The 18,949-nt window shown below is 55.0% G+C and overlaps 1 protein-coding gene across 24 annotated transcripts; it reads left to right on the top strand.

The window, feature by feature from the left end:
• Window positions 1-655: 655 nt before the first annotated feature.
• On the top strand, window positions 656-18,447 carry SH2D6 (SH2 domain containing 6). 24 transcript variants are annotated; one of them, XM_029231927.1, is made up of 22 exons: window positions 656-1,275; window positions 3,304-3,477; window positions 4,324-4,477; window positions 4,567-4,674; window positions 5,103-5,160; window positions 5,265-5,708; window positions 10,063-11,892; window positions 12,125-12,288; window positions 12,652-12,734; window positions 12,823-12,955; window positions 13,559-13,663; window positions 14,286-14,346; window positions 14,855-14,877; window positions 15,289-15,349; window positions 15,738-15,816; window positions 15,966-15,996; window positions 16,115-16,154; window positions 16,320-16,394; window positions 16,566-16,621; window positions 16,868-16,951; window positions 17,100-17,258; window positions 17,888-18,447. In XM_029231927.1, exons 8-22 carry the CDS (start codon window positions 12,166-12,168, stop codon window positions 18,002-18,004), a joined length of 1,230 nt encoding a protein of 409 aa, XP_029087760.1. In that variant the 5' UTR covers window positions 656-1,275; window positions 3,304-3,477; window positions 4,324-4,477; window positions 4,567-4,674; window positions 5,103-5,160; window positions 5,265-5,708; window positions 10,063-11,892; window positions 12,125-12,165; the 3' UTR covers window positions 18,005-18,447. The 24 variants fall into 24 exon arrangements, with proteins under 24 accessions (XP_029087760.1, XP_029087758.1, XP_029087761.1 ...); XM_029231925.1 differs by having other exon boundaries at window positions 4,324-4,674; window positions 5,265-5,327; window positions 5,554-5,708; XM_029231928.1 differs by lacking the exon at window positions 5,103-5,160 and having other exon boundaries at window positions 5,554-5,708.
• The last annotated feature ends 502 nt before the right edge of the window (window positions 18,448-18,949 follow it).

Below are 18,949 nucleotides of genomic sequence, written 5' to 3'. Positions count from 1 at the left end.
CGGGTCTGGTCATCATTTTGAGACACCATTGATCGCAGACTCTTAAGAACTGAAAGGGCCCTGGACTGTCGCCTAGTCCAGCCTTGTCCAACAGGCCTGGGCTGGGCCTCCCAGGCCAAGTCCTCACTCTGGCTTTCCCTACCTTCCTACCCGGCCAGAGCGCGCCCACCTTCGTGCCTCAGTTTAGCATCTAGCGTCTTGTCCTCCAGGCGCCGGCATATACATCGCGGGGGCGGCGGACCGGGGGAAGGGCCAGGGGGAGCTAGGCTGGAGTTGCGACACCGCTCCATATCTACTGTCCAGAACCAGGGCACGCGGGAAAAAGCAGGAATAAAGATGGTACCACGCCGGGCCCAGGTGGGACCCCCGACCTGCGGCCCCACCCAGGCCCGAACTACAAATCCCGGCAAGAGTGGGCCGCGGGGCGGGACCTCGGGAGCGGTGGCCTGCGATCCCTGCGCCAAGCCCGGGACCAGTGGGTCCTCGGGGGAGAGATCAGGAGAACAGAGACGCCACAGCGGACCTCGAAACACACTCACAGACACACAAACACACAGACACAAACGCGCGCACCGGCCGCGTTGGTCCCTCCCCCACGAACTACAGATCCCAGCAGGCAGTGGGTGCGGGGCGGGGCTTCGGGGAGGGTGGCGCTCACGACCGGAAGTCAGCGTCTAGCGAGGTGGGCTTACCGGTGCGGGGTGTGGGCTCCCCTGCTGTGGGGAAGAGGGCCCTTCTCTCCCCGCAGCCTGGCTCCCCGCCCCCGCACACACCGCTCCACCGTGGGGTCGCCGGCCCGAACACTTCTCAGCGATCCAGAGCCCCGCCCTCCCTACCAGGCTGGGACTGCCGGGGAAGGGGATGGCCGGTGGACGCTTGGGCCAGCTGCCTTGGAGGGACGCAGAGTCTGCCTCCTTGACCCTCTCCTCCAACGCCTGGAGCGAACTCCCTTTTCCTGGAGCGAGGAGCAGCCCGGACCTTGAGGCAGGACTAAGCCTGTTGGGGTCTCTGTGTGGCCTGCAGGTCTCCTGGAGAAGCCCAGGGAAGGCCAGGGTCCTTCGAGTTCTGGAGCATAGGTCAGGATGTTCGGTCCACGCTGTGTGACCGCTCTCAGCGCCCTGCGCCCAGGCATCAGCTTTATATGGCAGAGCCAGATAACAATGAGGCGCCGACCGGAAGTAATAACCAGGGCACTCTCATTCAGTATGCTGGCTCTCAAAGTGCTCACACCTCAGCGTCAAGCGCCAGGACTCTTGTCCTAACTTCCCGGGTCGCGTAAGTATCCACTGAGACACTACAGCAGGGACTTACCCAAGCCCTTCAGTGCCAGTCAGGAGCTCAAGGGTCCAGCCTGTCTGGTGGGATGAGCAGTGCTGAGGCCCCACTTCACCCACCTTCCGGGGCCAGGGCAGTCTCTCTCCTGAAGCCTCTTCTCAGCTGATTTCTGGCTCCCAAGTGAGGATTCAGGTTACACCTGTATCAGGAGCAGTGACACCACAGTGGCCAGCAACACATCGGACTTTCTGTCTCCAACCCCATTTTCAGAGTTTACACTTTCTGATCTGGCCATATACTGCTGTGACCCTGATCATCAAGGTAGATAGGAAAATACGTAGTTTATGACGGTATAGCCACGACCCTGTAATGTCAGTGAGAGTTTATTCTTCTGTAGTTGGGTGGAGACCAGCTGCTTCCTAGACATACTCCTAAATTTAATCTTGGAAAAATTAGAAACAACTCTAGAAAGGATATTCAAAGTAGAACGCCCAGATTCCCCTTGGTAACTGGAGTAGGGGTCATATGTACTGGTTAGGTGGTCTCTAAGCATGTCCATTGCTGCCTGGGAAGTTCTCAAAGGCTTGGTTTTCCAAGTATTTCTGTTAAGACTGAAAACAGTGGGGAAGGGTGGTTGGGGGGATAGATTGGGAGATTGGGATTGACATGTACATAATAGTACCTGGCTCTGTTCATCTCTGGTATATATAAAATAGATAACCAACAAGGACCTACTGTAGAGCACAGGGAACTCTGCTCTATAGTCTGTAATAATCTAAATAGGAAAAGAATTTGAAAAGGAACAGATACATGTATATGTATAACTGAATCACTTTGCTGTACCTGAAATTAATACAACATTGTTAATCAACTATACTCCAATATTAAATTAAAATCAAAAAAAAAAGACTGAAAGCATTTTTGCCCCTTTCCTGTTTGCCCATTTCTGTTCCTTAAAAGAACCTAATTACAGGAGTGAGTTCACTAAGCAATTGAAACTAACTCCTGACTTATGCTCTAACCTGTTGAGTCTTTTCCTAGATAAAAAGAAGAATAAAGAATTAAGCAGTTAAAAAATGACTAGCTCTCTCTCCGCAATTGCCCCCTTAGCAATCCTGCAGGCAGATCACACAGGCAAGATTACACCTGAAGAGTCAGCCAGTCTGCACTCAGTGGAGAATGATGCAGAACCCAACCTCCTGCCTCGATGATTCACTGAGATTCTTCCCCCTCATTTTTCCCTTTAAAAACTGTCATGACTGAGCAGAATCTTTGGAGTTGGTCTCTGGACACGAGTCTACTTTCTCCCCAGATTGCCCACTCTTCTGGTTAAAGCACCTTTCCTTTCCACTGACACTTGCCTCTCAAATTATTGGCTTCTGAATAGGGAGCAGCCAAACCTGGGTTCAGTAACTAGACAACCAGCTTTTTGTTAAGTAGCCCCTCTGCCCCTAGAGATGAGAGATAGTTACCATAGAAACTTGGAGACAGCCCTTGCCCCATCGGTGCAGTCTTTATAAGAGCCCATTCTCTCCTGCATTCCAGGACTTAGCACCAGACTCTTGAATCAGTAAGAGCCTGTGTGACTTGACCAAGGATATGCCAAAGCCATTTAATGCCTATCCCTGCTTCCTGAACATCCAGCCAGCAGGGTGCAGTTAAAGTAACAGGGCAGTGTTATGAAGTCATGACAGAAAATGTGTCTAAGGGTAAGGTGCCCCAAAAGTTGGGTTCTTTCCCCCTCAGGGCCTTGGGAGCGACTCAGGAACATACATATTCTATACTTGAAAGTACCTGCACCTATACTGGTTACACATCCTGAGGCAACAGCAAGATTCCCATTTGGGGAGAGAGAGCCTTAGCGCACGAATGCTTTCAGTAAAAGTTTGTTTAAACTGGCATTTAAAAACCATAAACAAATTCATTGTTTTAGTAACACCTTCCACCTATAGTGGAATTATAGTTGAAGTTATCTTTAAGGTTTTGAATACTGTTTGTACATATTTTTCTAATCTTTCATTTGTGTAGGACTTCACAGATTTCTGCTGATTTTTTCTTGCACCGACAACTGGATGAAGCCCTTGGTGGTGGTCCTGCAGGCCACACCCTTTCCTCTGGCAGCCAGTCTAGGGGGTGAGGGACAGGCCACCACGCTTCTTCTCACCACCAGGGGCCGCCCTTTGCGGTGGAACAACTGCTCAGGTCCGTAGAGCAGCCGGGACGACGGGGTGGGAGGCACTGAGGACTTTGGTCTTGTGTACATAATTAGATGGCTCTGGCCCAAGGCCCAGCATCCATCTCCACTCTGGTCTCAGCTTTTCCGTTGGTAAAGGTGGGGAGGGTGATCTCAGGGCTCTCCACACCTATCAAGGAAGGATGTGCAGATGCAGACACATCCGTGAGTGGCAGCGCCAGGTCTCTCCTAGGGGGAGGGTAGAAGGCAGGCCAGTTGTCCATACTCTTTCTGCTCATCAGTCCTGAGAGAAGGGAACAAGGAAGCAACGGCAACAGGAGATGCCTGGCTCTCCGGATATAAGCTGAAGAAGGAAGAAGGCTAAGCAGGGCCATACTACATCTGGCCAAGGCGGGGGCGGGGGGGGGTGGGGTGGAGTGCAGGGAGAGTGGGGGGGAAGAATAGATGCCCCCCACTCCACTCATTAAGGTAAATAGAGGAAAGGATCCAGTAGAGTGAGGGCAGGGTCAAAGGTACCCAGAGAAGAGTCCTTGGTAACCATTTGCATTTAGAGAAGCAGATAAACAGGGAAAGGGCCTCAGGACACTGCTCAGCCTAGGCACGGGGGTTAGGAGCAAGCCATGGGCCTTTCAGAGGAGAGAGACGGAGGCTGTTTGGCGGGAGGTGGGGTCTTTGAGCAGGCGGTGAAGAATGAGTGCAGCTACAGCAAATATTTTTTGAGAGCCTGCTCTGTGCCAAGCTGTGGGCCGGGCACTTGGGATTTGGCAGTGAACTGGACAGACACAGTTGCTACCCATTGAGAGCTCTTACAGCTGAGTGGGAGTCCACAGTCTAGCCCTGATATGTACCCATAGATTTAATTACGGTGGGAGCCCAGAGAGTGTGTCGGGGACAGACTGCCGTGGTCTGGGACCCCTGCTGAGGGTGACTTCAGCTGTGGCCTGAAGGAAGAGGAAGGCAAGGGGCGGGAGTGTTCCTGCAGAAGAAAGGCAAGTGCACAGCCCCCAGGTAAGGAGACTGTTTGAGACTAGAAAGAGATGAACAGAGCCAGGTACTATTATAAGTGTTCGCAGCCATCCTGCCCCCATCTTACCCAGGCTTCCTGCTACTGGGACATCTGTTGGGTTCTCCTAAGGGCAGAATCTCAGCAGTGGGCTAATGCATCAAGTTTAAAGACACCTAAAGGAGCTCTGGTGATCTGCAAGGTAAGGAGTTGAGGTGGAGGGAGAGGGCTGGGGTCTGGGGGGCACAAGGTGCTTGCACCATCTGTGAAGATTGCCAGTTGCAGAGTCCACGAGAGTGGACTTTGTGGGGGTTGGTTAAAATTCTTAAAGTATAACATACTATAAGAGAGTCCTTTGTTCTTTCTTTTCTTCTCTTTTTTTTTTTTTTTTTTTTTTACTGTGTTTTGCTATACTTTTCTCTTTTTTTTTGGCTGTACCACGTGGCTTGTAGGATTTTAGTTCCCCGACCAGGGATTGAACCCAGGCCCTCAGCAGTGAGCGTGCAGAGTCCTAACCACTGGACCACCAGGGAATTTCCGTGTTTTGCTATACTTAAGAGTGCTTTCTCTCTGTCATATTCTGTAAGGACAATAAATATCTAAATTCCTTCCACCTGAAATTTCCTTAAGTCAACAGAGTGCAGAGTGGGCCAACTGGTCCTAGTCATGGTGGAACCACAGAGAGAAGGTGAGTGTGAGTGAGTCTGTGGGGAGAAAATGGAAGGGCTGGGGCTGGAGAGGTAGGTAGGGCTGATCTTACCAGGCAACAAGAAGCCTTTGTCTCCATTCAAGGAGCCATGGTGGGGAGGGCCACGCAAGGATTCCAGGCAGAGCTACATCATGAACGAACCTGTTGTGAGCAAGTTCCCGAACAGGGAAGGGCAGGGTGTGTGGGACAGAGACGGAGCACCCCAGCAGGGGCAGAGGGGACCAGGGCAGTGCCGGCTTGTGCACTTTACCCTAGAGGCCAGGGAAAACCAGCCTCAGCCCCGACCCTAACCCTTGGCGAATCTGTAGAAATCTCGTGCACTGCCCCCCAGAAAAACACAAACCACACACCAAGTTCTGTATCTACTTTCAGAGAGATGGAAGGAGAGTCTGTCACAAACCTCTGAAGCTGCAGCAATCCATGATCGTGCACCAGTGGGGGACAGGGGCCAGAGACCCCTCTTAGGAGGCTGGTCTGTGTGTCGTCCATGCTTCAGCCCTCTGTCGCGTGTCACAGCTGCCACCAGAGTAAGCTGAGTCAGCAGGCCTGGGAGGGCAGCGGCGGGGGGGAGGAGAAGGGACCTCTGCCAGCTTGTGCTAAAGCAGCCCCAACATTGCCCTCCGCTTCTCAGCACTGGAGGACCCCTTCTCTCCCTCCTCTCAACCACCTTCCTTCAAGATGGTCCCCGACATTAAATTTAACCCAATCACAGACAGTTCAGTTGGCCTCAGGCCCCTCCCTAGGAGCTTCTTGGGCCTCTAACTTGACTACTTGCTCAGGTCAAAATAGCCTGAGGACTCATTCATTCTCCCTCACCCCTCACAGGACCTGCTCTCCCCTCCCCATCCTCTGAGGCCCTAACTCATGGTCAGAAAGTTCTCCTTCCCTCTTTCTACCCCACCCCTGCCACTTGCCCCGATGGATTCCCATTCTCCCCGGAGAAGAATCTTTGTCTTAACAGCATGCTTCTTTTTTTATTTCCCCACTTTTCCCCCTACTTCCCTGGCTTAGGGGACCTGGCTGTCCTGTGGTGGCCCCAGCCGCACACCCCGGAACTCCCCTTGGCCCTGACCCCCACTCCCAGGGCCCTACCTTCTCCTAGGCTGTCCTTCTCTTGGTGCTTCCTCATGGTTGAAATCCAGGTCATCCCTCCTTCTTTCTCTTCTTTCCTTCTTTTTATCTTTTAATCTGTACTGACTGATATTTTTAAATTATAAAATTAATTAATGCTTGTCATATAAAAGGCCCAAGAGTATAGAAATGTAAAGCTATGATACTCATTTCTACCTGGCCCCACTTTCCCATGAGACACCTGTACCTCGCCTCACAGTTTGGGCTTCTTGGTATCTATGTGGTGATCCCACTGATGCTGTGTCCCTAAGTTAGATTTCTTCACTGAAAGTAAGAGAAACCAACCTTAGCTAGTTTAGGCTGGAAAATAATTTATTAAAAATATTCTGTAGCTCACCACATCTCCAGGAGAACCAGAGAACCAGCCAGGAACAATGTCTCAAAGGCCACAGCCAAGCTGGCCTAGTGGAGGCACCTCTGGGCCAACACTATTGATCCTGGCCCTGGGTGGTACCCCTTGGGATCTCAGCCTCCCTGGCCTCTGGAAACAGGATATAGCTGTCACCTCCTCCCTAGGGTGGATGCCTCTTTTTTTTTTTTTTTTAATAAGAGACAGAGTCTCTTCATCTTTTTTTTTAGATAAATGTATTTATTTTATTTTATTTAATTTTTGGCTGCTTTGGGTCTTCGTTGCTACGCACGGGCTTTCTCTAGTTGCGGCGAGCAGGGGCCACTCTTTGTTACGGTGCGTGGGCTTCTCATTGCGGTGGCTTCCCTTGTTGCGGAGCACGTGCTCTAGGCGCAGTAGTTGTGGCATGCAGGCTCAGTAGTTGTGGCGCACGGGCTTATTTGCTCTGCAGCATGTGGGATCTTCCCGGACCAGGGATCGAACCCTGTCCCCTGCATTGGTAGGCGGATTCTTAACCACTGCGCTACGAGGGAAGTCCCGGGTGGATGCCTCTTGGTGCCTGCTTTGGATACAAAGCCCAGCATGGGGGCATCTGACAGGCAGAATGCCTGCACCCCAGCCGTAAGAGAGGCTGGGAAGGCCTCATCTGGCTTCTGTGAATGGAGGCAAGGATTCATACGGTGGAAGTGGCCCCAAACACAGGAAGTGATCCACAGCCAGTGGGAATGGCAGACCTTCAGCCTCTAGGGGTCCAGCCACCACACCTCAGCTTCCCCTGCTCCGCAGCCTGCACTCTCTCACCTCTGAGACCTCTGGCCACAGCCTGCTTACCTGTCCTCCATCAGGTCCTCAGAAATCACCCCCTCCTGTTCACAATGCTTCCCACGTCGCTCACACCGGGGACCCCCGCCAGCCTTGGCCACCTTCCCTGTCTGCTGGCAACAACTCCATGGACGGTGGCACCACCTACTCAGGAAGAGCTGATATTTACCGCACATGTGCTGTGTGTTTCATGTGTTTCATCTCATTCAACAGAAGCGCCTCCATCACAGGGAGTGCCTTGTTCCCACCCCCACTTACACAGGGGGAGACTGCAGCACAGAGAGATTGAATGTCTCCTGGGGCCTCTCCATCACTCGGAGGGTCCCCTGGAGGGTAGGGTCTGTGTCCTGTTTCTTCTCTGCTGGCCACCCCCATGTTCCCCATGAGCTAAAGGCTGAGTGTGATTCTAAAGATGTCCTAGGAGTCACATCTTCTCAGAACGTTTCCCTTAGAGCAGCGTTTCCCAAACTTGACTGATCATAAGATTGATCTAGGATGCTTGTTTACAGTAATATAGATTCCCACTTCCCTCCTGGAACATCCCGTTCTTAAGCTCTCAGGGAGGGTCTGGGAGTCTAAGACTTTTAACAAGCCCTCCAGTTGATTCTTGTGATCATGCAAGTGGGGGAACACTGCTCTAGAGAGCTGTTTGTTTTCTTAGGGTGGGTTTAGACTATGTTGGGCCTGAAAACGATGGCCTGTTCTTACTGGAGATCAGCAGCTGAGATCTGGAAAATGTGGAGAATCACTGTGTGCTATGGAAGGACCATAAAACTGGCACTCAGGTGCTGCCAGACAATGGGGCAATGGAACCTTTGAAATGTGAGTTTCCAGTAATTCCATTTCTAGGAATTCATCCCGAGGGAATAGCTATGATTGTACAGAAAACAGTCCTGTGCCAAAGATGGAGAAAGAGGTTGTCCAAATCTGCCTGTGCCATCAGCAGGAAGCACGGTGCTACAGGGCTGGCTGCGGTGACACAAAGCTGTGAGGCAGCCTCCTTCCATCCCCTTCTCCCTCATCTGCCCAGGCCAGTGCCCCCACCCAGAAGGCATGGATTCCACCCTCTGCATGGGGCTCTTTCCCTCACCCAGGCCCTGGCATTTGCCTATGCAAAGCCCTGAACAGAAGGAGGAGGTAGCTGTGGCAAGGGCAGTCTGGACTGGGAAACCCACTCAGTTTGGAGTTTGCAGCGGGGTGGTGTCTAGAGCATCTTGCTGACTTTGACAGCAGGTCCTCTTGGTGAGGGAAGTTGCCCCCTGCCTTATGGCCCAAATGTGGAACAAAGGTCAGCTGGGGAGTGGAGGTCGGGAGGAGATGCTTGTCCCTGACTCCAAGCCTGGATTCTTTGTTTTTCTTTGCACAGTTTTTCCCATGACACCAAATGGGCCCCCCTTAAGCCACCCCAATGACTTTTCATAGCTGCTTCTTTTTTTAAAAAAATAAATTTATTTATTTATTTTTGGCTGTTTTGGGTCTTCGTTGCTGTTCGCGGTCTTTCTCTAGTTGCTGTGAGTGGGGGCTACTCTTCGTTGCGGTGCGCAGGCTTCTCATTGCAGTGGCTTCTCTTGTTGCGGAGCATGGGCTCTAGGCGCGCGGGCTTCAGTAGTTGTGACACACGGGCTCAGTAGCTGTGGCGCACGGGCTTAGTTTCTCCGTGGCATGTGGGATCTTCCTGGACCAGGGCTCAAACCTGTGTTCCCTGCATTGGCAGGTGGATTCTTAACCACTTTGCCACCAGAGAAGTCCCCATAGCTTCTTTTTTATTGAAATATAGTTGATTTACAATATTGTGTTAGTTTCAGGTGTACAGCAAAGTGATTTGGCCATATATATGTGTGTGCATGTATGTATATATAGTTTTTAGGGGATTCTTTTCCATTATAATTTATTACAAGATATTGAATATAGTTCCTTGTGCTATACAGTAAATCCTTGTTGTTTCTCTTATATATGGTAGTGTGTATATGTTAATCCCATACTCCCAATTTATCCCTCTCCCCTCTTTCCCTTTTGGTAATCATAAGTTTGTTTTCTATGTCTGTGACTCTGTTTCTGTTTTGTAAATAAGTTCATTTGTACTCTCACTGTTGTGGCCTCTCCCGTTGCGGAGCACAGGCTCCGGACGCGCAGGCTCAGTGGCCATGGCTTACGGGCCCAGCTGCTCCACGGCATGTGGGATCTTCCTGGACCGGGGCACAAACCCACGTCCCCTGCATTGGCAGGCAGATTCCCAACCACTGCGCCACCAGGGAAGCCCCATTTATATTATTTTTAAGTTTTATTTACTTATTTAAAGATTTTTTTCTGTTTCTGTTTTTGGCCATGCCACGATTGAACCCAGGCCACAGCAGTGAAAGCCCGGAATCCTAACCACTAGGCCGCCAGGGAACTCCCAATTTGTACTATTTTTCAGATTCCACATATAAGTGACATTATATGATATTTGTCTTTCTCTGGCTGACTTACTTCACTTAGTATGATAATCTCTAGGTCCATCCTCGTTGCTGTAAATGACATTCTTTCTTTTTTTTTTTATGGCTGAGTTCATAGCTTCTTAAGTGTCCGTTTGCCTGCAGGTCTCAGGAATCATGTGGCCTTTGAAGACTGTGGCCAGCTCCAACCCTGGACCCTCTCCCCAGTTCCCCCAGCCCCATGGCCTCCAAAGATGCAAGTTCTTGGCCTTCATTCTTCCTTTGTGCCAACAGCCAGGACATCACCAAAATGATAACCACAGGAAAGTTACAGTGTCCTAGAAGGATCTTATATTCACGATCCTCTTCTGTGTTCCCTCATTCCCTGGTCTAAACAGAGTCAGACACCAGGCCTTGCCCTTTCTTTTTGCCTCAACACGTCTCAGAAGTCAGAGTTCCAAAATTCACTCGAGCACCGGGAAGTTATGGGCTCCCTAAGGAAACCAGTGATTACTGATGTTTCTAATTCCATCACAGGAAAGGAGGGTCAGGACCCAATCCTAGATGAGGTACAGGAAGCTCAGTGGTTAGTGCACAGGCTGTGGGTTGTGCAAACCTTGGCTTGAATTCCACCTCCAACACTTACTAATTGTATGACCTTGGGAAAGTCACTCCATTTCTCAGAGTCTCAGTGCTCTGGACTGAATTGTGTCTCCCTCCAAATTCATATGTTGAAGCCCTAGCCCCCAGTGTGACTATATTTGGAGATGGGGCCTTTAAGAAGGTAATTAAGGTTAAATGAAGTCATAAGGGTGGGGCCCTGATTCAATAGGACTGGTGACCTTATTAGAAGAGATCAGAAATCTCTCTCTCTCCAGAATTCTCTCTCTCCCTGCATGCACAGAAGAAAGGCCATATGAGGACACAGCAAGAAGCTGACCATCTGCAAGCCAGCAAGAGAGCTCTCGCCAGAAACCAGCCCTGACAGCACCTTGATTTTGGACTTCTAGCCTCCAGAGCAGTGAGAAAATAAATTTCTGTTGTTTAAGCCACCCAGCCTGTGGTACTCTGTGTTGGCAGCCCGAGCTGACTAATACATTCATTCTCCTCGTCTGCAAAGCAGGGATAAAATTAGGACCTGCATCATGAAGCTATTGTGAGGATCCAGTGAGGAAATTCATGTGTAATGCCTGCCTGTTTAACTTTCCTACAGCACCTTCGGCACCTGGAACAGTGCCTGGTGTATAGTGGATGTTCAATGACTACCTACTGAATGAATAACTACATCCACCAAGAAAGGAAGCTGTCAAACTCAATATAAGTGTGTATTTCTGAGCTTTTCACTAACCTCCATCTTGATCATTGATCGTCACTCACCAGCAAATGACAGCAGGCACAAAGGATTTAAGAAAAGTGTCTGCAGGGATGGTCTCCTGTTTTTAATTGGATCTGCCATTAATACCCTGTCTTCTGTGAACTGGGAAAGGGCTTGGTCTGGCTCATCCTGAGTAGAGTCTGAGTCTCTGGGAGGAGGCCACATTGACCAGGAAGCTTTTGGGCCCTTGGCCCAGCCTTGCGGGCCTGGGCATTGAGGAGGAAGCTCTTCCTCCTTTGGGGCAGGGGGCAGGAGATGCAGCTGTGGGATGCAGTGGTGGGGGAGCTAGGGCTGGGCCCTGGGAGTGGCATGGACGAAGTTGGTCTGGGGCTGGAGGCCACAGCAGGCCCACCTTCCTGGTGCTTGCACGATGCAAATGATGGGAACAATAGGGCCCCTGTCCCCAGGCCATTTGTGGCAGAACCTGGACCCTGGGGAGGCATAGCTCCTTTACCTTGGCCATGGTGAGACTTGGTTCTGGGGGCAGCTCCAGGTGCACAGACCTGCCCACCCCTGGGGCCCAGGACTCCGGGCAGGGAGAGACATCCCACATGAACTGACCACCCCCTTATTCTCCTCCCTGACTCTTTCCAGGACAAGCTCAGCAGGAGCAAGGCCAGGTGAGTCCTTGGGCTCCTCTCTTTCCTCTGCCCTCCTCTCGTTTCCACCTCGATGTCCCTTTCCTGGGCACAGGCATCCTTAGAGCGGTGCTGGTTCTGCCTGGGCCCTCCATGCCCAGTGAGACTATTCATGCACCTCCACCCCCTGGGAACACTAGGGCTCCCCCACTGCCAGCTTCCCACAGGCACTAGCTCTGCCCCCAGACTCTTCCTCCTGCTGCCCTGGTCCCAGGCTGCCATCACACAACTCCAGGGGATGCCATTCATACCGTCATGGATGTGAATGTCCCAGGATCGTGCATGGTCTGGCTGACACAAACACAGGGCCCCTTGGGCAGAGCTGACTGGACTCTGATTGCAGGTTGGGGCCACACCTTCCACCCCCAAGATGTGCAGGTAAGTGACCAACCCCCAGATGCGTAGGAGCCCCTGCGAGTCGAGTCTCCCCTGAGGACTCTGGATACCTCCGGCCCATTATAGTCCGGTGCTGCTAAGTCACTGGGGCCTAGCTCTTCCACCTGTCTCGGTCAGAATTAGGGATGCATGGGGTAGGGGACTGGCATAGGTGGAACAGGCTGTGAGACCCCCTTATCTCCAAAACGCCTCACTGGTCTTGCTGCAGTGTTGGAAAGGCCCATCATGAATGGTTCCTTTGAGGCCACTGTAAGCGTGCAGATGGGTTATTATATTTTGGAGAGAGAGTAAGTCATTGTGCTAGAGAGGGACTGGGCCACGAGGAGATGAGGACAGTCTCACCAGTCTCCCATCCAGACTCCCCTGCTTGGAGAAAAGATGACCCCTGCCCATCTCCTCTGTCTGCCCCAGGGACCTGGAGACGCAGGGTAAGTTCAGCTGCGGAGCCGGGGTGGGGGTGGGGGGAGGCAGCGGCCACCACGGCTCCTGCATCTCTTTCGTCCTCCCTGTGCTCAGCATCCCTTCCCAGAAGCCCAGGAGGAGGAGGAAGAAGAGGAGGATAAATATGAGCTGTCCCCCTGTGAGGCTCTGCTCCGCCACCCAGCCCCCGCCCGCCTTCCTGGCACTCAGGAGGACTCTTTGTACTTGGGTGAGGGCTGGGAAGTTGAGGCAGGGAGGTCGGGTGGTCAAGGACGGGAGGGTCCCCACAAGGGAAGAGGGCCCAGGCCTTGCCTCGTCTCCCTCTGTCTGGCCTGGGGCAGCGAGGGGAGGCCTCAGCTGGCAGTCACTGAGGCCTCTTGGCTGGGCAGAGAGAGAGGGATGGAGGAAGGAAGGGAGGGAGGGAGGGAGGGAGGGAGGGGAGAAGGGAAGGAGGATGAGTGGGAAGGGGAGAGGAGCCTGGAGGGGCAGTGTAACCAAGGCAACAGTGGGAAAGCAGGAGGCCTGACAGGGTCCCAGGGGCCTGGCGTTCCCCCTCTGAGATTCTAGCACAGCTCGGAGCAAGGGTAGGGATGCCAGGAGAGCCCCGGCAGCTGCTGGCATCCCACCCCGACAGCTCCCAGGCTCGGCCAGGTGGGGGCAGGGAAGCTGGCCGCCTCCAGTTGCCATGGAGACGGGGCTGTCGGGAAGCCAGAGAGCACAGAGGGGAGTGAGGGAGGGAGGAGGGAACAGAGGCTGGGTGGGGGGCAGGAAGAAATTTGGAACCTACGTGGGAGGAGCCCACCGGGTCACAATGCTCAGGGGTCTTTTCCAGATCACTCTGGCCCCGGGCCCTCCCGTGTCACCACCGCCACCGCAGCCCCAGCCCGAGATGATGAACAGCCTCCCCACCTGCCCCACCCCAGGCTACCATTTCCCAGTGAGTAAATCTAAGAGGCATCTCATTTGCAAGATTCCCCCACGTCTGCATTCAAGAGGCCCCTGAAAAATTAGCTGCGTCAGAAGCCAGAGCCCCGTTAACAGTCGCTCCTCCCACCTGCCTGGCCTGGTCCTTGCACCCTCCCCATCAGCATCACCAAAGACTCACCTTTCTCGCCTGAGCCGGGAGAGGGGAGCGGGGGTGGGGTGGGGGTGAGGGGCGGTTGAAGCTCCGCTGCCCCTCCCGGACCCTAAAGCCTGTGCAGCCCTCCCTGCCTACAGAGGGAAGAAATCCCTCACTCAGCTGCCAGTCGCGGCCAGCTCTCACCCCCGCCAGGATCCCGTTTGTGGGCTTTGAGAGCTACCACTTTCATCATATATTTTATTGGAATAAAAGGTAAAACTGGGAGACATTCACACCAAAGAAAGAACCACAGAATAGAGGCAAAGAGGAGAGCCGCCTCCTTTGCACATTAACGCTTGTGTTGTAGTGTTTTTCAAGCTGCACAGATATACGTAGTCCCTTTGCCTCCCACCCGGCCAGCCTTGCCCTCCCAATGCCGCAGCTCCCCTCCATAGCCCCCCACCCGATTTTCCCTCACGCCACCGCGTTGTGCCCACAGCCCAAGGCAGCGTGGAGCCCGCCGGAGGCCACAAAGCAGAGCTGGCCCTTTGGGAGGCGAGGTAATGGGGATTTGGGGAAGGAGGTAATGGCCTCCTTCCGAGGCCCACCTACTCCCCACCCCGAGAAGGGGAATCCTGACCTCCATGAGGTCGGGGCCGGGGGAAAGTTGAGCTGGCCTTACATTGATCTCATGCTTTGTCCGGTCGCTGCATCCGCCACAGCTGTTCCGCATTTTTACCTGCCAATCCCCACCCCCCCACCCCGAGGCAGGCAGTTGGGGAGGAGACTGAGGCCCCGAGACACGTAATGCTTTGCCTGAGGTCACGGAGTCCCTGACTCCGGGGCCCCTTCTGCACCTGCTGAGGTCTCTGGGTCAGGCGGGGGGCACCCCGGGGGTGTGAAGTAAGGCGATCGGGGGTGAGGATGGCTTTCTCCTGGGACTTCACAGCTGGCTCTAAGGATCCCCTCAGAGAAGTTCCAAGGATACACCACTCTTCCAGCCTAAGTTTCACTGAATTTCTTTCTCCCTGCTGCTGCTGGCTGGTGGGTCTCTCCTTTTCCTCCCAGAGCTGGGTGCACCAGACCGGGCGGTGAGTGGCCCCTCACTCTAGGATTCTGGCTAGGAAGTTGTTGTTGTTGGTGGTGGTGGTGATGGGTGAGCTGGGAGGGCCAGGAAATATCCCTAAATCCAGGGAAAAGGCCCGGAGCCGAGCCTCTCCCCCTCTGCCACAGGCCCTGGCAGGGCGTCCGCCAGTGTCCTTCTGGGGAGGGCCTCGCCCAGAGCTCCCCTTGGGTGCTCTCTCTGAGCACAGGACGGGGGAGGTGCTCATGGGCTCCCCCTTCCGGGCAAAGGAGCATTTTTCAATCATTCCAGGTCCACCTTGTGGGCGGCGCGGTGGGGGTGGGGGGTGAGGTGCCAGTAGCTCCCCCAAGTGATGGCTTCGTCCTCCTTCCCACTCACTGGTCAAACCCTGGGTCCCATACGCCTCTTCCTACCCTAGGTGCCGGGCCCAGCAAAGAAGCCCGAGGAGGACATTTACCTAGATTGTGAGCCCAGTCCAGGTGAACCCCTCCCTCCCTCCGTCCGCCCCGCCCCATCCTGCCCTGAGGCCCTCTGCTGCCCACAGGCAGCACGATGCAGTCTCCTGGCTCCATCTCCTGCCCTTGTCCTCTCTCAGCACCCCTACCATCACACATCTGCCTTCAGACACCCACATGGACGCCTCTGGTCCGGGCTGCCCCACACAGTGCCTGCCAAGGAGGGGACCCCCTTAGAGCAAGGGCTTGGGGTGGGGGGGGAGGCTTCCCAGCTGTTGCAGCCAGGACAGCGCTCTGCCTGGTTGGAAGGGCTCCCCAAAAGTCAGGCTGCAGAGAAGCTGTCCCCTGCCCCGCCCCGGTCACCCGGATTTCCCCGCTTGGTGCTCAGCTCAGCCTGCCCTCTCTGTTTTAGTCCCGGCCTTGCCTCAGACTCTGAGCTGCCAAGTCCTGAGGCCCCCAGTCCCTCTACCAAGGACATCAGTGGAGCCCAGGTGAGTGCCGCAGGTGTGTGCTGGGGGCCTGAAGGGCCTACCCAGGCTTCCCAGCCCTGACCCTGGGATCTCCAGGATCGGGTCACTGGACTTTTTCTTTTGAAGGAGGTAAAGCCCCTGAGCTCTGTTCCCCAATTTGCTCCCCACAGGCCCACCACAGCCCCCCAGGAAGCTCAGAATGTAAGAGGCTGGGGGTTTGGGCTGGTGGTGAGCTGAGCTGGGAGGGAGAGAGGGAGGCTCAGGGTAGGACTTCCGGCCCAAAGGAGCAGGCCTGCAGGGCCAAGCTCTTCTGACCCAGCATCCTGTGTGCCAGGGAGCGTCGAATGCCACCTCTAAAGGTGAGTACCGCCATTGTCAGCATGAACCCAAGCCCTCCGGCAGGGCCTCCCCTGCGGGCCTCAGACTGCCTCCCAGCCCCCCGCACCCCGCTTCACTGAGGGGGTCCCTGCAGCTCTGACTCCAGCGGAGAGCAGGTCTCAGAGGACCCCCTGGGCATTCTCCAGGACCTGCACCAAATCAGGAAGCTCCCAACCTGTACCTTAAAATCACTCACTTGGAGGTCACGCGTGGCCTGGCCGGTGGGTCCTACCAGAGCCCTGGGGCGGGGGAGTGAAGCACTGGGTGTCCCGCTTTGGACTTCAGGCCTTTGCACGCCCTCTGTGACCTCCCCAACCTTCCCAGCTGGGCCCCAAGCCTCCTTGGCCTAATCCCCTCTCAGCCCCAGGGCTATAATCTGCTTCTTCCGGCAGGAAGGATAGCCTCTCTTTGCTCTGTAGCTGCCACCCAGAATGCCTCAGCTGCTGAGGTGAGGAGGGGCTGGGAGAGGGCTGGTGGGGGAGGCCCATGGGAGCAGAGCCCGAGTCCCTACCCAGAAGCCCTCTCGGGTGGGTGTCCACCACTGAACACGTGTGTGCAGCTCCAGGCGCAGACACATCTTTGTTCTGCTCGAGTGGCCGTGAGCACGAATAACTGCAACCTGGGGGGTTCTCTGCTTCCCACCCCCGATCCGGTGCCCTGGCACATCGCTGAGCCGCTGTGTGTGTATGTACAGGAAGGCGATCTGCTGGGCCAGCCTTGGTACTCAGGGAACTGTGACCGCCATGCTGTTGAGAGTGCCCTGCTCCGACGCCAAAAGGTGGGGCACCTCAGGCCCCCTGCGCCTTCTTGGGAAACCGTTTCTGCCCAGGGACTGAGGCTGGCTGAGCCGGCAGGAGCAGCCAGGCAGGGGTCGGAGTCAGGGCTATAGCTGGAAGGTGAGGTTGACAATGGGCTCTCCTCCCCAGGACGGGGCCTACACCGTGCGCCCCAGCTCAGGCCCTCGTGGTTCTCAGCCCTTCACCCTGGCAGTACTTCTCCACGGCCGGGTCTTCAACATTCCCATCCGCCGGCTGGATGGCGGGCGCCACTACGCCCTGGGCCAGGAAGGCAGGAACCACGAGGAGGTGGGTACTGGAAGAGGTAGGGGCTGAAGGGCAAGACACAGCAGAGCAGCCCCTGGGCCCAGCCGGGAACACTGCCCTGGGGAAGGCCCCCCATTTTTGCCTTTTTCTGGAGTGGGTGGAAATCTCAGTGGCCAGCGCCCAGAACTCCTTCCCAGAAGCCAGCACTTTGAGAAGAGGCCCAGTCTGCTCTGGGGGAGACACCCCCTCGTGAAGAACCCGGTCTGCATGGGGCCCAGGTGGGGGCATTTGTATGAACCCAGCTGGGAGGAGGGCAGGGCCCAGGTAGTCCAGATTCATGTCTGTACCAAGGACTCAACTTTGCACCCAGCACTTGCTAGGCTGCAAACTAGAGACAGTCACCACTCAGCTCCCCACACGGAAGGACCCGGGCAGAGGCCTCAAAGTTATTTCATCTGGCCTGGGAAATAGGAGTCCGGCCAACAACATGCGCACGGGCGCCATCACAGGAAAGGCCTGGAATTGGGCAGCAAAGCAGTGGGGCTTCATGGGGCAAACAGGAAGGAAAATATTTAGAAAAATGTCAACAAGCTCCCTCGCCAGAGCCCCCCAGCTCCCTCAGGAAGTTTCTCCCCGCATGAGGCTCACTGATGCCCTGCTTGCCCGTCCAGCTCTTCTCCTCCGTGGCCGCCATGGTCCAGCACTACCTGCAGCGCCCCCTACCGCTCGTGGACAGACACAGCGGCAGCCGGCAGCTCACATGCCTGCTCTTCCCCACCAAGCCCTGACGCCACAGCGCACGTGCACCCCGGCCTCCGGTTCCATAGTTTGCTCCTCGGGCTGTCTCCCTCTCCTCTCCCAGGTCTCCACCCCGCCAGCCCCCGCTCCTCCATCCCGTGCCCCAGTCCCTGCACGCCTCCCTGAGAGGCATTGGGAAGGGTCGTCCAGAGACAGAAAGGGTCCCTAAGATCCCACCCCATGCTCACCCAGAGCCTGGCACTGCCACTCCCTGCTGCACCTCCAAGACTGGGAATCAGGGGACAGGCATGGCCTCCCAAGCTGCTCTGAATGAAGGCCTCATCTGGGAAGCTGAGCCTCAGGGGGATAGTAAGGGCACTGCTTCTACACAAAGGGAATCCTCTCACATTCTGGAGGAGGCTTAACACGGGGCTGGCATCTGGAAGGAACTTGGTCGCCCTGAACATAGTTTGCTTTCAATAAATATCTGTTGAATGAATTCTTGAATTCCGTTGAGTGAAGCAGAGATGGCCTCCATGAGGCGCCAAGGTTTGCAAGTGCCCCAGGGCACAGACTGGGCCCGGGAGCGCCGGAGCAGTGGTGGCCAGGCCAGGACAGAGGAGCCAGCCCCATTTCTGCCCCTGACTGGGGCCTTGGCCCTTAGATGGTCTGTGGTGGCCGCCCCGGGTGGCTCAGTTTTGTTTCCTTCTGTTTGTGGGAATCGGGGTGGGGGAGGAGAGAGGCTTGGTGTTGCACGGCCACCCCATGAAACGACAAGAATGGAGTTCGGTACTTGACCACCACCCATTTACCGCACAGCGATCCATCGGGGAGAGAGGCGCCTGATTTTGCGCCCTTGGTGTTGTCTGGAGTAGGGGAGACGGGCGGACCCCCGTTAATATCTGGGTATTGAACGCGCCAGGCCGCTATGGAAGGCTCCACGCGGAGTTCAGAGAAGACGAGAGGCCATCGGAGCACAGCTGCGCGACCGGCGC

The sequence above is a fragment of the Monodon monoceros genome, unplaced genomic scaffold (genome assembly GCF_005190385.1).
Source record: "Monodon monoceros isolate NGI ecotype Baffin Bay Population unplaced genomic scaffold, NGI_Narwhal_1 Super_Scaffold_19, whole genome shotgun sequence".
Classification (NCBI taxonomy): domain Eukaryota; kingdom Metazoa; phylum Chordata; class Mammalia; order Artiodactyla; family Monodontidae; genus Monodon; species Monodon monoceros.
Note: the sequence above shows the minus strand (reverse complement) of the source record. Positions and strands in the feature narration are given on the sequence as shown.

Bases quoted from the DNA above. Each gene is read 5' to 3' on its own strand.
- SH2D6 (XM_029231930.1), top strand. From the start codon at position 12,166: ATGGATGTGAATGTCCCAGGATCGTGCATGGTCTGGCTGACACAAACA. The intron at 13,664-14,285 runs GTGAGTAAATCT...TTGTGCCCACAG, and splicing joins CCCCAGGCTACCATTTCCCA to CCCAAGGCAGCGTGGAGCCC. The intron at 14,878-15,288 runs GTGAGTGGCCCC...TTCCTACCCTAG, and splicing joins TGGGTGCACCAGACCGGGCG to GTGCCGGGCCCAGCAAAGAA.